Below are 20,292 nucleotides of genomic sequence, written 5' to 3'. Positions count from 1 at the left end.
TCTATTGATGCTTCTCTCTGATGTAAATAAGGCATCGTCCAGCATCACACCTCAAAACTGATCTCTCTTGACCGTCCGAACAGGGGCTCTGATGCCAGGTGCGTGTCTGAGTACGCACGCCGCAGGTGTGTGGAGCTGCACGTGCTCTTGATGGCGACCTCGTAGGGAGGCGGGGGTCCGAGCCACGGAGGAGGGTGAGGTGTTGGACTGAAACCACCAGAGTCCATGGGAGGGTAGTCGAATTCCTCACCACGAGCAGCGTACCTGTGACGCTCCATTGTCCTGCAGGAGAGAAAACAGTGGCAGTAAGAAAAGGCTGGAAACAATCATGTCGAAACACAACTGCTGTAGTACCGTGCAGTACTGCTGTATCAGTGTATCCGTGGTTGTAGAAATCAAATACTAGGCAACAGGTGGAGCGATGTTGTATCAGAAGTTGTGTTTCCTGCCAAATAGCTATAGAGTTACCCAACAGCATGGATGTCTAGACCATAGTGCATGAAAAGGCTGAGGAAGAGTCCAAAAGTATCCAGAACAAAACATGCTGCATTTGAAGAAACTTCTGTGAATTCAAATAAATGTGCCATTTTTTGAAGTATGCTTAAAGAGAAGATTGGCACCATTTGTAAAGAAAAGCTGAAAACAGCTAGCTTAGCGCTCCAAAGCTCACTAAGTACTGTGTTTGTACTTTTTTTTATATTCAGTCTTTTATGTTTGTATACTCCTCTACACTATTTTTTAATTATAGTTTTGTTGTACTGAAGAAAATGTGTTCATTAGTGAGAATTTAATAGGCACTTTGTGTTATGTCTGCACAGAGCCAGGTCGTGTCCCCATCATTCATGGATTTGGTGATAGTGTATTAACATTTACACGTTATTATCTCCCAAAATGTTGAACTAAATGTCACATCATTCCTTTTATTTTCTATTTTGTAGCATTAAATGGGATCTTAAACGGTACCCCCAAATGCAATGTCATCCAGGACGGAGCAGGGGCTGCAAAAGTCCAAGTAAAAGGCCAAAAGAAAAGAAAAGAAATAAAGTAACACGCAGAATTATTTTTAGAAAATGGTTAGCTGGGTGTGTGTGTGTGTGAGTCTGCTAGCAGGCTGCATGATTAGCTCCATCCCTGAAGGACCCTGAAAACTGATACCTATTAACCCCTGATGTGATCAAATGGAGCAGCAACAGGAAGAAATGGACAACAAGGCAAAGAGGATCAAAATGATCCCAACAGAACAGCTCAGGGGTTGATGAGGTGCTATCAAACCTACTAACAGAGCTGATGTCATCATTCACTGTCATTGTTATGTATTCATTATTAAAACCACTGTATCATCAGTTGGGAGTGATCAGACTGTGGAAAACTAAAACGCACATGCGTCAGTGTCGCTCTCCTTCGCTCACCTGGGCAGAAACACGGACTGGGACTCCGGGAAGCGGCTCCCCGTGGGTGTGAAGAGGGCATGGCCGCCGAAGTTGGGGTAGTCGTTGTATGGATAGTGCGGGCACTCCGGGTCGAACTCCCTGTGGTTGTAGTTGACGGCGTTTTTGCTGTTCATTGCCCAGAAGAGCCCCAGGATGAGCATGACCACCCCCAGCACCACGCAACAGAGCGAGAAAGCCTGCAGGCGGCTCTGGGACGAGGCCAAGAAGGCCGTGGACCCCCCGGTCACTATGAGGAAGGTTCCGACGAAGATCGCTCCGTTGTGCAGGGAAGGCATCCTCCTCCAGGACTCCAAGTGTTTCTGATGATACTGGGAAGGCTGGGACCGGCTGGATGGTGTCACTCACGCACAAACAGTCCGACGGAGTGCGCTCCCCATGCGCTCTGACACCAACCAGACATCCAGATCATTTACTGCAGCCACAGACAAATGTTTCCTAAATCTCACTTAGGCTGTTAATGTGTATCTCCCATAGTGTTAGAAAACTGCTGAGCAAATGGTCCAAACGTTAATCCTCACTTTGTAGATCGCTAAATCCTTTGGAAAAGTAGTTCAATTGATGTATTTTATGGAAAATAACCTGTGGAAAAGAGAGAAAAAAAAAAACGGCATCAAGCTAATGTGGACTAGCTGTGTGCTTAGGATCAGCGCAGACGGATGAGAGGATGGCAGAGACCATTAAGAAATCTTTACTGGAGCCCCACCCTCCCTCTGTGCCTGAAGGGTACCACTTCAGCCCTGTGTGTGTGTGTGTGTGTGTGTGTGTGTGTGTGTGTGTGTGTGTGTGGCAGCACTCTCTCTACAGACAAATGAACATATGATATAGAAATGTATAGCCTACCTACAGCCTTTAACAAACTGTGGTGCTTTATAATCTTGTTATGGTATAACTCCAATAAAGATTTTAATTTAAAGGCCAGAAAGCGAAGAAACCCAGTTTATGGTTTAGTTTATCACAGAAAACAGCAACCTAACATCTGATGAGCCACCTATGTAATTTATTAAAGAGTTTATTGCTAAACCAAATCTGTCAATGGTGGAGCTTTAGTGAAGCTGAGTGAGGATCTAACTATTTACCTTTGAGAACAGCTAGGTCAACTGGACTGTTTTAGCCAATGTTTATGTGCAGATATAAAACTTCCACAGGTTGCACATAATCAAGATATGTACTTTGACAGTAACGTTTTTAGGTTTATCATAACTCAGTTATGTGCAAGCTGAGTTATGATACAGCGCAGATACAAATAAATAAAATTAGAAAAATAAATAGAAAACTAATAACATTGCATTTGGTCACAAAGCTGTTGGACAAATACTGTTTGATATGATGAAGTTGAAAAGTTTTGGTGATCATTAAAAGGGATTACAATTCATGCCACAGAGAATTTGAACATGTGTACAAACCTGTGTAGATGTTTCACTGCATACCACAAAAACTGTGGTGGAGCTGAATGTAAAGTCATTTTGGTATCATTAATGCAGTAATAATGTCGAGACATTTCAGTCTGGACTGAAATAATGGACATACAGACAGTCTATGTCACACCGTGTGCCTATAAATTAATTTAATTTACAGGCAGCTGGACTGACTTATTTAAGAATCTGGCTGTGGCTGCATATTAAATAAATTCAAATTCATCTTTTTGCATGCATATACAGAGTGAGCAGAAGTTAGACTGTAGTTTTAAAACTTCTGCTCTACTCTGCTGTACTATTTGGACACTAACTTAGGCTCTATCTGGACCATGAGGACAGGTTGCATGGTCTGACTGCCTCTCTGCTTTGTGATTGGTTCGGGCCTCGAAAGGCTACTAGTCTATCATTCACTACAGTCACTTGTTTAACCAATAAACGTCAAGCTTCGTCGTCCAGTCCCGCCCTCAACGAGACTTTGACCAATCAGTGTGAACCAGGGGAGGGGCTGACTTACCACCTAGCACCGCTCACCTATCGCAGTGAAGGGGTGATCAGGAGTCGGGTTTTGGGGTTGGGAAAATTAATGCTGAGCTTAGCCACATCAATATTGTAGTGGTGAGTGGTAGCTGATCGAGGTATTTTTAATTTGCAGACGAAAGAATGGATCCCCTGCTGTATTTAGGAGGTTTGGTTGTCATGTTTCTGCTGTGGATCAAAGTTAAAGGTCTAGATTACGTGATTGTGCACCAGAGGTGGATATTTGTGTGTTTGTTCCTGCTGCCACTCTCCGTCGTATTTGATGTGTATTATTATGTGCGGGCATGGCTCATTTTCAAGATGTGCTCAGCTCCCAAACAACACGACCAGCGGGTGCGAGACATCCAGCGACAGGTGAGCAAACCGAGGCGCATGCGTGTTTGTGCGCACGCGCGCGGGCCTGTGTGTGTGTGTGTGTGTGTGTGTGTGTGTGTGTGTGTGTGTGTTATTACCTTTTTTATGTTGGGTCATTTTCATTATTTCGTAAGATAACGCATCATTCCATTATTGTGGCCAGGAATTGTGGGTAGTGAAAGAGCTCCCACTCTCAAACAGTATAGTGTGCACGATTTCTAAATTATAAGCCACTTTGTGATGTAAGATTTCTCAAAACACAATATTGTCTAGATTGAAACAGTTCCTGTTAAGCTGTGGGTAAAATTTAGTGAAGGATTTCATTTTCTAGTATAAAAAGCAGCTATATTTATAGCTAATACAATACAGTGTGAGAGTGAGTGAGACACCTGATACACTGGTTCCTACAGGGTTTGATCAGCAGAGAAGAGTTTAACCAGAACTAAGTCAAACTAGTCAAAGGTCGGAGAGAATTTCAGCCCATTTTTCATTAAAATTATTAATTAATTCTGTTATTGTAACAGCCTGTTCTTCTCTGTATCACATTCGCTTCAGGTGCGTGAGTGGAGGAAGGAGGGCAGGAAGGCATTCATGTGTACGGGCCGACCCGGCTGGCTCACTGTGTCTCTCAGAGTGGGAAAATATAAGAAAACACACAAGAACATCATGATCAATATGATGGACATTCTGGAGGTGGACACAGACAGGCAGGTAGGACAAAACAACAGATGCCTGTAAATCTACAATTAAAGTGGACAGAATTGTCCAAACTAAACTGTGGATGTTTGAATGATACAGTCAAAATGGACAAGAGAAAAGAATTGACTTTCTTACGATAACTTAACACTCATCAAAGTCAAGCTGTAAACACAGGGACATGCTTTGTGCTTTATAAGGTTCTTATTACCCAGTAGAGACGATGGCAGCGTCAGCAATAAGATCCAAATTGTAAACGATCATGTTTCCAGTTACTGAAAATTGTAATAAGATTGATTGATTTGTAGGGTGCATCTTCACTCACAGTGACCTTTATTTTAGGTAGTGAGAGTGGAGCCGCTGGCCAACATGGGTCAGGTGACCGCTCTCCTCACCTCTATTGGCTGGACCCTGCCGGTGCTGCCCGAGCTGGATGACCTCACCGTGGGTATGTTGTTCATTCATTATTGACGACTATTTCCTTGGGAATCATCACGGAGTGGCATCATCTCTGGCTCTCTGGCTACTGGAAATAGAGAGATGTATGATGATTTCAACAGCTCATTGTTCAGTGATGTAGATCCGGCATCTCCTCCATCAATCACTGCATCCTGTTTAGAGCTTCAGCGACGTCTGTAATTGTGTTAGGGGATTGATGTTGTAGCTGAAAAGATGAAACTGGGAGGAAATGGCTGCAGTGTTGGAAGAACCCCTGGATTGGGTTTCATAATGGATTTCCTGATGCCATAAACTGCGCATCAACAATCTAATGTTTTCCCATCAGGATACTGTACATTCATTTATCCTGAAGTCCACACAGGCACAGACATGCTTACTCCCAGCAGGCAAACACTGCTTTTCTGTTTATGACCTGCTGTTGATCTCACCTGGGTTGAAACTGAATTACTAACGGCCAATGTTTCCGCCTCTCTCTCTCTATCTCTCTTTCTTTCTCTCTCTCTCTCTGTCTCAGGTGGTTTGGTGATGGGCACAGGAATTGAGTCGTCCTCACATATTTACGGGCTGTTTCAGCACATCTGTGTTGCATATGAACTGGTTCTAGCTGATGGCAGTCTGGTTCGCTGCACTGAGGTAGTATTAAGGTTTCTAACATTCATATTCAAACATCATATGAAGTGGTGCATTCCTTATTCTGATGATGTTGGTGATAATTAAAAAACCATCTGTATGACACAGCATCTCCTGTGTGAGACTGATTGAAAATGATTAGAATAAATATGATGTTGCATAACTCTCAGTGGTTGATGCTGTGAGCTTTACTAATGGTTTAGTCTAGTCTGCTTCAGATAGAATTTTTTTTTCTCACATAGATGGAGAACTCTGATCTGTTCCATGCCATCCCATGGTCCTGTGGTAGTCTTGGTTTCCTAGTTGCAGCCGAGATTAAAATAGTCCCCGCTAAGCCGTGGGTGAAGCTGCACTACGAGCCCGTCCGAGGACTGGAAAACATCTGTAAACGCTTCACTGAAGCATCAGAGAACAAGCAGAACACATTTGTCGAGGGACTCCAGTACAGTCTGGACTCTGCTGTCATCATGACCGGAACCATGACAGACCACGCAGAGCCTGATAAGGTAAGCTGTGTGCAAAGGTACTGTATGTGTAAGCAAGTCTTATGTCTTTATGTTTTATCAAATATAATCATTGTTTTTCCTCTATGATGCAAGATTAATAGAATTGGCCTGCACTTCAAACCATGGTTCTTTAAACACGTGGAGGGCTACTTGAAAGGCAACCGACCCGGAGTTGAATACATCCCTCTGAGACAGTACTACCATAGACACACACGCAGCATCTTCTGGGAGCTCCAGGTACTCACAAAACACACACATACACATTTATACCTGCAGGAAAAGTGCATTCCCATCATCTTCGGGGCTACATTAAATGCATGCATATATCTGCCTGATTTTAGCTTGTCATCATCTTTCCAACTTGCTCGCTCACTTCACTTTATTACACTTTAAGGCTTTTACTCTCTCTCACACACACACATTTTGTAGTCACACACCATTAGCCATTAGTGAGAGAGGTTTGGCATCGTTTTTTTTTTTTTTTCTAACAGTAAATGTTTGTGATAAATAATGCATAGTATTGGTTGACAGATATCTAAAAGAGCTACCTCTGGGCTTTTGGGTGCACTCTCTTATTGTTTTTGTACACGGTGCAGAAGAAAGTCAGACAGACGTAAGGCCACACCAGCGCTTTCATTAAATCGTTAATCTGCAATTAGTGGTAGAAATTCACTGATGTCTTTGCTGTAGTGATGTGAGAAGGTGTTTGGCTCAGGTTGGAGGATAGTGACTGCCCTCTGGTGGAAACAAAGGAGAGTGAGTGGGGGTTTTATCAGCGTCCCCTATACATGAATTTGGATCATAAGATTGTAAAGGGATATTAAAATAAATTCTCTTCTTTGGATTTTTTCATTTATTTCAAGTGCTGCAGTTTATAAAACGGTAACTGCTGTAAGTTCATTAAATTAATTTAGTGAATATCTCTGCTCTGAACGTTTCTTTTAGCTTGGTGTTTGGTGTAACAGGGTGTGTGTCTTTTCTGCAGGATATAATCCCATTTGGCAACAACCCGTTGTTCCGCTGGCTGTTTGGTTGGATGGTTCCTCCTAAGATCTCTCTGTTGAAGCTCACGCAGGGTGAAACCATCAGACGTCTTTATGAACAGCACCATGTGGTCCAGGACATGCTAGTACCCATGAAGCATCTGCAGGCTGCCATCACACGCTTCCACCAGGACATTGATGTGAGACTCAGATATGGATAAACCCACTAAGTTCTCACTGTTTATAGTACAAACTGATTGAAAACAGTAAATATGTACTGTATATATATATATATATATATATATATATATATATATATATATATATATATATATATATATATATATATATATATATATTTTTTTTTTTTTTTTTTTTTCAGGTTTACCCTCTGTGGCTGTGTCCATTCCTGTTGCCACCAGGCAGAGGCATGGTTCATCCCAAAGGTCAAGAGGAGGAGCTGTATGTTGATATTGGGGCTTATGGTGAACCCAAAGTCAAACACTTTGAAGCTAAAGCATCAACACGTCAGCTGGAGAAATTTGTCAGAGACGTGCACGGGTAAGTCTCAAACTAATTTTAGTATTTGTAACTAAGTTGAATGGCAATTACACTATGTTCCCTATTTTAGTATTTACATGCTACTCAATTGACATGTCCACTGTCCAACTGGTATTTCACAGGTTCCAGATGCTGTATGCAGACGTGTACATGGAGAGAGAGGAGTTTTGGGAGATGTTTGATGGAAAGCTCTATCACAGACTGAGAGAGGAACTAGGTTGTAAGGACGCCTTTCCAGAGGTTTATGACAAAATCTGTAAATCTGCCCGTCACTGACCCCCACTCTCTGGTCTGGTACTCTGTGCCACAGAAACACTGAGGCACTGTCTGCAACTGACTCTCTGTGACAACTACTGACTTTGGGATGTGTCAACAAAAACAAAAAACTGCTTTTACACAAAGATTTTCTACGACGAAGGTTTTTCCACATTAACTACTGATTAAAGATGTTATATTACCAGAGTGTTCCTATCTCAAGAGACAGCTAAATCACTTTGAAGCAGGAGCACAAGTCAAGGGTTTGTCTGATTTTCCCTTTTCTGTGCAGCAGTTGGCTTATTTCAACATTCATCTTTTGATTTACTATTTTACCATTAATGAGAGTGTTCGGCATTTTTTTCTATTTTTAAATTCTTTACCCACCTTTTGCATATTTTGCTTCACACCTTTTATTAACAGGACTGCTTACTCATAGTTTCCCAAGTACTAAAAACTTTACAGATATTTATTTATCATACGTTTACATCCAAATTCAATGTTAGGTTCAAAAGTGTTCTTTGATTTCAAAACCAGATCACATCCTCCAGGACTGTGTAAGTGTTGGGTTAACTAAGTAAAAACTCAGCAATAAATATTATTCTAATGCTTTTTAAAGCAGAGGTTATAAAGTTGTTGGAATAAATATTATTCTAATGCTTTTTAAAGCAGAGGTTATAAAGTTGTTGGAATAAATATTATTCTAATGCTTTTTAAAGCAGAGGTTATAAAGTTGTTGGAATAAATATCAAGCCTGACTGTAGAAATGAGGGTTCACAGATTTCTTTGACTTTGACCAGTGCCAACCTCATCTTTTTGTTTCTTTTATTTGTGGAGTGACTTTTAACTTTTATTAAAATGAGTTGGGCCAAAACAAATGAATTTTCTCTTCGCAGTTATTTCTCAGTGTATCAACATCATCATCATCATCATCATCATCACCGCCTGGTGGTTTTAATGCTGTGGCAGACAGAGACGCTGCAGTCCCATATGATGGTGTCACAACTTAAAACACTGAAATAAACACACACACACTCACACGGTGAAGGGGGTAGTGAGATGGTGGGTGCCTACATGTGGAAACACTGGGGGAACCAGTAGAAAACCTGCCGAGAGCTGCGACGGGACATTTCTCCCGAGCTCATCTCGACACTTGCGGTTCCGCCTCCTCTCCGCTCAGGTTGGGCAAGTTTACGGTCATGTGCTTCAAGCTGTCCGGAGTTTCTGGAAACACAGGTAACAGTTGAGCTAGACTAACAGTTTTACAAATAAAGCTGCGGTACTGACCGTGTGTTTTCACTTTATTTAACAGCTAAAGTCGTTGGCTGGTGACTGGAAACTGTAACTCGAGCAGTTTTATGAGCGACAGACGAAGTTCCGCAGTTAAGTTTAGCTAACGCTAACGCTAACGTTAGCTGTAACTAGCGCAACTTGGTTACACAGAGTTATGTCATTCTTCTGCACGTCGGATTACAGTTTGCTAATATCTGGTGTTAGTTTTCTAAATAGATAAGCTTCGTAAACGTGACTTTGAAATGCTGCCGCCGCCCCGTCCTTTGCTAGCTGCTGTCGGTTTGTGTTGGGTTCGTTGAGCACGTCTGTTTGTTGTTAGCTCACAGACATTGACTTTTAGCCACCTACCTTACTGTGGTTGTCTGAAATGATCAGTACTGAAATGTGCACTTTTATTTTCCTGGTTGTCGACACAGGTCAAGGCAGCACACTAGTTTCCTTGACAACAATGCGGAAGTTGCCCACTTGTGGTTCACAGATTTTCCAGCTGCTGGTTTTTGTTCCCAGTAATGATAAATGTGTTGTTCTTACCTAATAGTGTGGATGAGGTTCAGAAATCTGTGGTGGAGGGGGCCCCCCCTTCTCTCTTGCCCTTTAACCCAGTTTGCTTAAAATAGGTTGCATATTATCATGTTTTTATGGTGGCACACTGTTTACAGAGACCCTGGAGTGAAGCATCAAGTGCTCTCTACACAAAAAGGCAGCAGAAGGAGAGCAGGTCGAAGAATAACCGGCCTTTGTAGACGGTGCTGGTTTATGGATTGCAGTGGACGTCAGACCAGAGAAGAAGCAGGCTGAAGACGAAACATGTCCACGGACGAGGAACCCACATTCACAGTGAAGCTGCTGCAGCTGCTGCTGCTCTCCACCTACTGGGGAATGCAGATTTGGGTCACTTTCATTTCAAGTTGGTACCACACACACACACACACACACAGGATAATACATGGGAAAACTATATGTCTGAAGTAGTCTGTCAGTATGGCCTGAGTGACTGTGGGGCTGTTTCAACGTTTTATCTGTTGCGCATTAATTCAAATGTGAATAAGAACTCAGTGAAGCAGTTTTGTATAATCACTATATATTATTTTCATTACTGCCTCAAAACCTACATCGAGATCCTGCTTTTGTTGTAACTGTGTGACTGAGTTTACACAGATTGCAGTAATCCAGATTGTGTGGGTTGTTTGTATAGCTATGCTGTACATTCCTGTCTCCATGCTATGCACCATTCAAATTACAGCTTCATGCCAGTATTCTACCACAAACCTTTTTATCTGCCAAGTTGGTCAGTGGTTTACCATAGTGGTTGTATTTATACCAACACAATTTTTAAAACTATGTACCTTAAGTTGTATAGGGGAGTAGGGTTGAGAAAACTCTAATAATTATATGGAGGTTAAGATGTATAGTATAATATAATATATAATATATGCAAACCTCAATTCCAAAGAAGTTTGCAAAAATTCCAAAAGAATGTTTATGATGGGGTTAAAACATTCTACGTTAACATTTAGTGTTGTTTAAGTGTTTTCTGCTGATTTCTGTACAGGCTTTTGTGATGAACAACCACCTGAATAGACACACATATGGGTTTATTCAGAGTCATCTTGTCCCATTCTACCTCCACCTTGGCTCAGCTTGTGCTTTCTTTAACCTCACTATCTATGCTGTGTATCACCCCAGCGACATGCTGGATGACAGAGAAGCCTTTCAGGTTTGTTGGCAGCATTACATCACTGTATTGCATTAAAAGCTAGTTTAGATTTCATTTAATTATTATTAAATCTCTGCTTCTTTCCCCACCAGATTTTCATCTTCTTTGTGTCAGTGACAGTTGCAGCCGTCAACGCTCAGTGGTTTGGCCAAATGACTTCAGAGATCATGGCAGACATGCACCTTATTGAGCAGGCGTGCGGACTGGGTCAGGACATCGGCCTGTCGTCTAATCGGGAAGCCTACGCCAAGCTGCGTGAGACAGATATCAAATATAGACACCTCAGCAATCGCCTATGGCTCTACAGATTGCTGTCCTCTTTCTGTAACCTCTGCTGCATAGGCTGCAACTTCTACAGTCTCTGTTACATGGCTGAGAATCTTGTAACGCTGTAAAACTGACACACAGCAGCTGGACTGTAAAATTGTTGAAATATAGTCCTAGCCTAACAAATCTAGAAACATCAAAATGTTTTTGTAACAGAGTAGTAAGTTATATATTTAATACATCATTTCTTAAATTCCACCTCTTCCTTATTAGCTATTAGAAGAAAAAAAACAGATGAGCCTTGTTCTTGTGCACTGGGAAATAATGAAAGAATATAGTCGGTAGCAAATTTCAGCCCTAGTTTTGTGACTCTCTTTGTCACTAAAACTGCATTTCTCAGCCCAAGGTCATAGGGAAACAAACCAGTACCTGCAGTGTGAGTAATGCCTCACCTTTCACCTACTGTGGCTGATGCTGGTGACTGCTTTCTTGAGATTTCCCTTTAATGAATGAATGAATGAATGAATACCATTACAGTATGGTACTTTCAGGAATCTAAAACACAAGGAATGTTTTTAAAAACTTTGTAATATCAGAGAGACAAAAGTGCAACGTTTTATACACAAACAAAGGCAACTTCAGTAATACATTTGCTCTAATGCTGCACAGTCCTGCTGTTCCTGTTTGGGTGGAGTTTTAATACCTTGTCAGGTTTGTCTAGCTTGCCTTATCTTACCTTAGCACCTTTTGAGTGCACTAGTTCTCCTGCCATTCTTGCTATAGCAAGAACCAAAAACATCTAAAAATACTTGCACTACTATTAGATTATTCTACTGACTTGAGCAGTTTGATCTACAAAGAAGTATGGAGGCATGTTGGGAAGGATGAGTATCTGCTGAGATTATGTGGATCAATTTGGACTAAATGTCTAACAACAACAACAATAATAATAATAATAATAATAATGATGATAATAATAATGATGATGATGATGATGATGATGATGATGGGATAGAGCCCTAAGGAAATCACAGTGGTTTTATTTTTACATTCTCTTGGATATCCTTTTTTTTTCTTTCCCTGATCCACACAGGTACTACAAGATGCCACATCATATTAGATGAGACACTGCACATGACTCATTTAACACAAACATATGAGCTCTGACAGAAGAGTCTACAGTCTTTGCACGTCAAATGGTTGTACATCAGTCTAGATGTGGTCAAACATCATGATCTGGCTGTGGATGATATAGAGCCAACAGTAAAAGCAAAATTATTTTTTAAGTAATTTCATCTCGCAGTATAGTTTTGCCATTGTGTGACATGCAGAACAGAAAGCATATGTTCTGTTACATTTTTTTTTTTTTGCACATTTTGAAACCACTTAACATCCCCCTCCCTGCTACTGTGGCTCTTCCTTAGGTTAAGCTCTTCATCAGTGTGTTTTCATCTGTTCTAGTGTCTGTGTTGGCTTATACTGTACATCAAAAGTAAAAATACCATCACAGCAACACAGTCATAATTATGGCAGTGGCAGATCCGTGTTCCTTTATCTTGTTCATTTTGTTTGTTCATACAGGATTGATGAAGTTGTGTATTATGTGCCTATTACTAGCAACAACAATGCAATGTTACTTGGTAGTTGTTTTTTCATCGTGTATTAGCTTTGGCCAGTTTAAATGAATGCAAAGTTTCAATGCAAGTCGTTTGACACGTGTGTGTAAACTTAACAGTTGTATCTGGATATGACATTTTACAATGATTTGTGGATATTTAAATCACTTTCTTGGTATTTGAGATAATGGGTTAGAATTGTTAGTGTGTGCTTGTTTGATGCAGTAGACCAGTGAAGTCAGAGGTTATGTCCTGTTAATGGTTGTGGGTTTGTATTAAACATTTTTTGACATGTATGATGTATTTCTTTGTAGTAAAACATTTTCTCTTTTTATTCTATGCCACAACCCTTTTGATTTAATTTGGATCAGTGTGTAATATCTGCTCAGGAAACACAGATATCGCTGCATAAACTCAGCAGGATGTTTACAGTTCACCCTATTTTCTTTTCTTTTGACTGTATTTCATGCTCTGGACTTAAAGGGAGACAGGAAGACTGAATTGGCTTTTAGCTTTAAGTGTCTTTGAGCATGTTTAGATATTTTTGGGTGAACAGTCAACACTTTATCGAGAATGAGTCATGGTCACATTCCTGAGCCAAGAGTAAAAAAAATATTAGGTAAATGTTTGAATAGTAAGATTTGAAAATGTTTTGTGTACAACAAATAGTGGAGGATTTGGTGAATGAAAATGGGCATTTATGTCCATGTACAATGATGCTTGAAAATATGCATCCTGTGTCACATAGGACTTTTATACATAAATTGCTTTACCAGATACGACAGAAGGGGGAAGCATTGCTCTACCATAATTTATCAAACAGAGCCTTGGAGCTCTGTTAAATTATTCAAGATCAAAATCATGACTTTCTAAAAATAGACAATTACAAAATATTCACAGCGTCAGTGATTTGAATGGGAAAGATGGGACAAGTCTCTTTGTAATCACAACCCGAACTTTCCTCTGCTGTCTTCGGAACAAATCCCAAAGAATATGTCATGTCAATGTTGCCAGCAGCCACATTTTTTTAATGTAAAAATACATGTGTTTCAGCTACAAATCCATAGTTACTGCATTTGAGATCAGCATCAACAGTACACAAACAGCTCCATCTACAAAATGAATATTAGTCTAGAAAAGTAATAAATAAAAACTGTTGTGGATAAAAATGTAAAAAAAACAAACACTTATACCTGACTAAAGGATTAAATAAAAGTTTTTCTTGTAATACTTAAAACCTGAAACATATATCAAGTACAATAATCTCATGTTCAGAAATGAATGTAACATGAGGTGAAGCAATTCAGTTTCACCTTTTGCAGGTGCTACCTCAGTTAAAAGTGCGATAACGTGTTAAAAACAAAAAGAAAGAAACATATGGAGCCCCTTACACAAATAACAAACCATCAGAACCGTTTGTTAATTCTGCATAGAGAGTGACAGCCTTGGAGTCCTCAACATTATACAACACTGAGGAAGTAAAATGTAAACTCTTAAATGATCTCCCCAAAAGCAGCAGCAGTGTTACTGAGAAGCCACAATCCTTGATGGGAACTAACAACCCGGTCCATCCACTTTGGTTGTTTGAGGGTTGAGGTCAGATCACTGTCATTACTGTTCATCTGTAACAAGCTTATAACACTGTCTGCTCAGAAAAGAAATCTAAATAAAAGGTGCTGAAGACTGAATCAACAGATAATGACAGTGTCAGTGCATCTCACTGTGCTAGGAAGGCATCAGAAGTTACATTCCTTGTAAACAGCATAACAGAAAATGCGAAAAGTAAGGATTGTGAATTTAAAAGAACTGTTGTGTTATAGTCCCACGATTTATCGGAACACACACACGTGCTTAAAAAAAAATAATTCCAGCCGTTCACTCCTGTGTTTATAAGACCTTACGTCATCCCAAACCTTTTATGTTCAGTTTATCTTGGTATCACCGTATACTATAAGATAAATACCACTGAGTCCATGTTCACATCTTCTCAATACTCATACGTACAATATCAAAATACAAATATTTAAAAAGAAAACACGTCTAAAAAAATCCACCCACAGTTTCCCTGGAAGGTTTCGTAACCATGGCAACAGCAGGAGAGTCATAACAATGTGGCTCCACTTCCACACTAACAAAGACATGAAGTGGCTATGACACCATTCCCATCCATTCCTCGCCAGTGCTGCTAAAATACTCCATAAATAAAAGTCGTACTCAAGAGTTTTCTTGTTCATTGGCATAAAAGTAATAAAATCCAGTGTCTCTGTCATACAACCACTTTTCCCTTGATGTCCATCTTGGTGTTTTCACTCACTTTGGTGGACTGCTCCTCTGTGAGAGTGATGTAGGAGTACACCAGACTGCCCACGATGCTGCCGCAACACAGAGGGAATAAACATGTTAAAAAATACAAACAACATCCAAACATCATCTCATACAATAACTCAGCTTTTTTATTTGTTCAACAGTGAACTACAGGAAACCGGATTTTATTATTTTAGTGTTTGATTATTGTCAGGGAGGCTGTAAATATATATGTTGCTGGCAAAATTAGACTTGAAACTCATGATGTCATTAATGTCAAAGTTGGATTGAACATGTTGCAGCACATCACCAATCATGAAATTGTCTTTATTTCCCCAACAAGATCCAACATGCAAATATCAATTCCTGTACCTGTGAGATACAGCAATGTCAGTAATGTCTGTGTCAGCATTGATTTTATTTATTTATCTATCAGTAACAAACATAACATAATAATTAGGAGTTGATGACTCTGAGGGAGGACAGGCTCACTACCGCTGCACCATACTGAATCATCCACGATACAGGCAGATTCATAAAAACTAGAACAATGATATGTTTTTTTGTCATCTGCCCTCTGTTAATCACCACAGTAAATTTGAAATGAAACACAATGTGAGCTAAGTTAAGACTATGGGGTTTGACAAAAGTGTGGCATTAACTTTTTTAGGAATTACAGCAATATTCAGGAAAAAATAAACAGAACAAAACAAACAAACAAACAAACAAACAAACAACATATTCAACTGCTGCAACATGTCCCTATAAACACGAGCAACATGGTGGAAGGCCGAGTTTGTAAGCTTGCACATTAGTGTGTGGTGTTGAGTTAATTACATAAAAGAGAGAGAGAGAGAGTTCCTCAGAGGTCATTTGGAAATGGTTTGGCAACAAATCAGTTTCCTGAGAACATTACCAGAAAAGGGTGGAACCGTGAGAAGAATTCGACCACCTCAATCACTTAATAAAGAGTTTATTATAGCAGATGTTAGACCAGAAAGACTAATAGGGTCCTTTAATTAAAATGTAATTTATCTGCCAGAGGATCTACCTACTATGGTAAATTATTATAATATTTAGTTACATATTTTTTTGTGAGATTGTTTTAAGCCTAATGCCCATTTCTAACTGTCTTAGTTACATGAGAAACATGAGTCCCTGTGACTACAGGGGTCCCCACATAAGCAAATTACTATTGTGAAGCCACCATTTGTTGTTTTGCTTTGACTAACATGTTGAATTAACTCAATTAGAAAATACTGTGATTTTTGAATATTTAAAACATTTTAAATAGAATATAAACTGCCCAGTAACACTCCCAGCTATTTCACTCATAAGCACAAATGTAAAGGAATAATCAGGGTACTGCATAAGGACCAAAGGGATGAACTGACCGAGGAACCACTCAAACTGTTATATTACACAATACAAAATTCACATGGTGGACAGATGTGTGCATTAGGGGTTATTAAGGAAAGATTCTACTACACTGTCTGTGTCTACAAAGCCAACTAGATCTTTGAGCACACATTAGAAAATAACCTTGTGACTTCATACCTGATATTCAAACCTATGAAGTTTGTCCAAGAGAAAATGTAGTCTCCACTAAACACCATGCCAATGTATGTCACCAGAACATTCTGCAAAATGGAGAAAAGGTTAGCCTTCTTGCTTTGCTTACTTTATAGTGTTGTGTGTTTTTGTGCATTTAACTGTTACTACACCCAAATCTGCAGCCTACCTTGATGCAGCCCACTATTGTAGTTGTTAATGCAGAGTTGTATTGTGTACAGAGCACAGTGGAATACATCAGAACAAATCTGCAAAACAAAATGATATCATATTACGCATGGCGCAACATTTATCTCAGACAAGATCAGATATTGCAATATTAATGTCACACAGACAAAGAGTCATTGTGAGATTCCCACCCAGTCAAACTCCCAAACCCGTCTGATTAATCTTAGTCTATCTTACCCCATGATACATGAGAGGATGAACTGCGTGAGGAAAAATGCATCTGACCAACCCTCATATTCCACTGCCTGAAAAAAAAAAAAAAAGCATAAATGGCAAAATTTTAAAAGTGAATAAACAAGCATACGCATAAAAAGTATTCAACAACTCGACTAAAGGTAGATAGATTTCAGTTCATTGCTTATGGACAAGTCTGGTCTGGCATTCAGTGAAAGGAAGGACACAGATTAATGGAGCACTGCTGATCACATTTTGGGGAGTTGATGACACAAGAAACGCAAACAGAAAATCTGACTATGTATCCTACAGCTTTAAAAAGTAGTACTCTATATCCCCACAGTGGTTGCTCAGTCCAGGCGAGTTGTAGGCACTGCTGTAATAACTTTACTAGGTGCATAATAGCAGCTTTGTGCCTTACTGGCTGCTGGGCCCCAGCTGGGCAAACCAGAATGTCTCTGCCAACACTGCCCAACAGAAAGACAGCTCATATTTTAGGCACACCCATGCCTTCACATATGTGCACTCACTCCAATTTAGGTTTAAGTGTTGCCTTGCAACATATGGGTTCTACTGTGACCATAAACTCATTAAGTTGCCAGCTCAGCTACTGCTGTTTAAACACTAAACAAACGCGTATATAAAATACTAATGAAGATAATTCTTACAAAAAAAAAAAAAAAAAAGCATATTAGGCAAGATCAAAAGTGTCAAGCTGCTTACCTTCTGCACATCTCCAGTCACATGCGCCAATAGTAGAGTGGGAATTATCATAAATAATGCATTATAATACAATAAACCATATTTCCCTAATTCCTGTAAGAACAGAGAAACACACGGGCACAAAACAACATCAAATATTAGCAGAAATAGAACAAAGAAGGTTATTCATAAGTCATTCAGTGCATTCCTTATTAAGTAGCATGCAGCTGTCATGCATGGCTCGCCCACTGCAGTACCTAGAACCTTGTTTGCATTCATCCAGTCTGTTTCACGTCTCCATCTTTCATTCCCTCACAATTTCACTCTCACACACAAACAGACACACACAGACCTCTGTTTAGCTCAGTGCTAGCAGATGGTGCACTACAGACATCACAAACTAAATCTGGATTCAGTCCTGCCTATGCCTGTAATGTGAGAGTCGGCAGTCTTATGTGACACAACTAAAACAAGCTACAGGCCATTTGTGACAGTAATTCTTTTTTTATTATTCAATTAAGAAATGTGTAATAGTAAGAGAGTGTTTAAAGAGTGATAACAACATCTACTTAGCGAGAAATAAAAAGAACCAACTCAAGATGTTTGTGTACACCGAGTTCCTTGGAGTGAGACACTGAAGGACAGTCTGGGTTCTTTAAATTCAACAACCTGCTCAATGTCAAAATCTGCTCTTACCCAACAAAGACAACTATTCATCAGATGGTGCTGCCACATACCTTTGCATCTAATTTTTGTTTCACATAGGCTCCATTCGCTGCAGTCAATACGTCGTTCAGGAGTATGAACACATAGCCTTGCAGGTCAAAAGACAAGTCAGCCCTATGAACACAGATGAGAGAAAATGACATAAAGGAGGTAAATGAGAGTAAATAAGTGTTCTGTCACTTATGATTTAGATTTGGGTATGTTCTGGTTGTAGAGGGCCCCTTTAACTACATATATACATGTGCCTAATGACCTTAAAAACAAAATACTTAAGTGAGGACATATGTCTGTACAGGACAACCCTTTGTAGAGAAGGCAAGGTTAACAGCAGGAACACCTGGATGTAGAAGAACTTACATTGCGGCTATAAACGCCCCGAGGATCATTGTAAATACTGTCAGCTGGACTGGCCTCGAAAATGTCTTCCTGCCAAAGGTCAAAGACAGTAGAGCAATGTAATTCAACATATGCACTTTGTTCCGAAAGTAAAAGCTACCATTACAGTACAACGAAAAGGGTTTGGTGTCTACTACTGAAGCATGTCCCACTAGATACAAGGATTGGGAAATGAATGTGGGCTATCGGTCACATGCAATCTTACTTGAGCAGAAATCCCTCAGCCAGCATTGTAAATAAGATGGAGAACCTCCTGAGGACAGTAAACATGGGCAGACTGGTGGAAGAGAACACAAATTGTCATTGTAAATTGTCAGACATTAAGCTTTAAGTTGGCCAAACATCAACATCGATGCCCAATGAGCTTATGATAACACTGAATGAAATTCTCTTTAACCATAATCTGGTTTAGAGAAGACCACCTACTTCAGCCTTTTGGTTCCGAACAGACCAGTAATTTGATTTCCCACATAAAGGAGAGGTAAAGGAAATGTCTAGAAAACAAAGTACACATAGTAGTACTGTGAAAGAATGAACAGCCACCACCACCATGAACTAATTCGTTTTAAGCTGCGAGAACATTGAAGTAAATTCAATACTTAGATTACTTTTACACAACATCGAGAAAAGGTGGATGAATGGATGAATGAATGGATGAATGAATGAATGGGTGGATGGATGGATGGATGATGGATGGATGGATGGATGGATGGGTCTCACCTTGCGAGGTATGCTCTCATCAAAGTCTGGGAAGCTGATCACCTTCGCTGCCTTGCCCACCCACAGCACAATCACTGTGGCCAACATCTGCACACAAATATCCAGGTGAAAATCACTATTAGCTCTGCCTGCTTTCGCGGAGCGGGGACTGTTTTTGGCAAAAAAGAGGCAAAACCTGTCTTCAACTTACTTGTCCAATTCCGACACATGTTGACGAAGGGAACCTGAAACAGCAGAGATGACTCCCCGTTAGTCCCAGCTAAGCTCGTACAGCGGTATGTTAAACTGTGACTAGCGGGCTACATGCTACAGTCACCGAGGCTCCTCTTTCCCAGTCTACACCCCCACGTTATCCTCGCTAGCCAAAAAGTTGCCGTTAGCTAATAAGCTCCGCAGTGTTTGGCTGCAGCCAGCATAACTTCCAGTAGCTAGGTTAGCTAGCACGGTAGCTTCTCCCACTAATACCGTTAAAGAAGTTAGCTAAAGACGCCGTTACCTGTAGTTCGTGAGGACGCTTTTGTTCACCACGACGATAAGAAACGAGCTCAGTCCGTAAAACCCAGCGGCAAACAGCTTCACAAACAGTGTCAGAGGTTTGTCCGCCATCCCCGACAAGTTCTCATTCCTTACTGAGTGTCGGCTGCTGCCCTGCCATCACTTCACCGCTATATACACACACACACAAGACACACACACACACACACACACACACACACACACACACACACAC

The 20,292-nt window shown here is 40.3% G+C and overlaps 3 protein-coding genes across 3 annotated transcripts; 2 read left to right on the top strand and 1 right to left on the bottom strand.

Annotated features, from left to right (window-relative positions):
* The first annotated feature begins 3,459 nt into the window (after positions 1-3,459).
* Positions 3,460-9,933, top strand: dhcr24 (24-dehydrocholesterol reductase). The gene is made up of 10 exons (XM_026345380.1): positions 3,460-3,757; positions 4,313-4,468; positions 4,796-4,901; positions 5,427-5,545; positions 5,785-6,048; positions 6,142-6,285; positions 7,034-7,231; positions 7,414-7,592; positions 7,715-9,083; positions 9,800-9,933. The coding sequence occupies exons 1-9, from the start codon at positions 3,527-3,529 to the stop codon at positions 7,866-7,868; spliced, it is 1,551 nt and encodes a 516-aa protein (XP_026201165.1). The 5' UTR covers positions 3,460-3,526; the 3' UTR covers positions 7,869-9,083; positions 9,800-9,933.
* On the top strand, positions 9,237-13,036 carry si:ch211-121a2.4 (transmembrane protein 205). Its single transcript, XM_026345407.1, has 3 exons — positions 9,237-10,048; positions 10,695-10,857; positions 10,950-13,036. Exons 1-3 carry the CDS (start codon positions 9,948-9,950, stop codon positions 11,250-11,252), a joined length of 567 nt encoding a protein of 188 aa, XP_026201192.1. The 5' UTR covers positions 9,237-9,947; the 3' UTR covers positions 11,253-13,036.
* A 700-nt stretch (positions 13,037-13,736) lies between these two features.
* LOC113152249 (UDP-N-acetylglucosamine/UDP-glucose/GDP-mannose transporter-like) lies at positions 13,737-20,276 on the bottom strand. The gene is made up of 12 exons (XM_026345388.1): positions 20,059-20,276; positions 19,753-19,786; positions 19,563-19,649; positions 19,269-19,336; positions 19,048-19,119; positions 18,804-18,872; positions 18,458-18,560; positions 17,742-17,834; positions 17,022-17,089; positions 16,786-16,864; positions 16,602-16,684; positions 13,737-15,112 (listed from the first exon to the last, which is right to left on the bottom strand). Exons 1-12 carry the CDS (start codon positions 20,166-20,168, stop codon positions 15,007-15,009), a joined length of 972 nt encoding a protein of 323 aa, XP_026201173.1. The 5' UTR covers positions 20,169-20,276; the 3' UTR covers positions 13,737-15,006.
* Positions 20,277-20,292: the final 16 nt, after the last annotated feature.

This window comes from Anabas testudineus, chromosome 4, assembly GCF_900324465.2.
Source record: "Anabas testudineus chromosome 4, fAnaTes1.2, whole genome shotgun sequence".
NCBI classification, from domain to species: Eukaryota; Metazoa; Chordata; class Actinopteri; order Anabantiformes; family Anabantidae; genus Anabas; species Anabas testudineus.
The sequence above is the reverse complement of the archived record's forward strand: the minus strand, read 5'-3'. Positions and strand labels throughout refer to the sequence as shown.

Bases quoted from the DNA above. Each gene is read 5' to 3' on its own strand.
- dhcr24 (XM_026345380.1), top strand. From the start codon at position 3,527: ATGGATCCCCTGCTGTATTTAGGAGGTTTGGTTGTCATGTTTCTGCTG. The intron at 4,469-4,795 runs GTAGGACAAAAC...CCTTTATTTTAG, and splicing joins AGGTGGACACAGACAGGCAG to GTAGTGAGAGTGGAGCCGCT. The intron at 7,232-7,413 runs GTGAGACTCAGA...TTTTTTTTTCAG, and splicing joins GCTTCCACCAGGACATTGAT to GTTTACCCTCTGTGGCTGTG.
- si:ch211-121a2.4 (XM_026345407.1), top strand. From the start codon at position 9,948: ATGTCCACGGACGAGGAACCCACATTCACAGTGAAGCTGCTGCAGCTG. The intron at 10,049-10,694 runs TTGGTACCACAC...TTCTGTACAGGC, and splicing joins TGGGTCACTTTCATTTCAAG to TTTTGTGATGAACAACCACC. The intron at 10,858-10,949 runs GTTTGTTGGCAG...TTTCCCCACCAG, and splicing joins ATGACAGAGAAGCCTTTCAG to ATTTTCATCTTCTTTGTGTC.
- LOC113152249 (XM_026345388.1), bottom strand. From the start codon at position 20,168: ATGGCGGACAAACCTCTGACACTGTTTGTGAAGCTGTTTGCCGCTGGG. The intron at 17,835-18,457 runs GTATGTGGCAGC...CTGTTCTTACAG, and splicing joins AACAAAAATTAGATGCAAAG to GAATTAGGGAAATATGGTTT. The intron at 15,113-16,601 runs GTATGAAGTCAC...GTGTTGCGGCAG, and splicing joins TTCATAGGTTTGAATATCAG to CATCGTGGGCAGTCTGGTGT.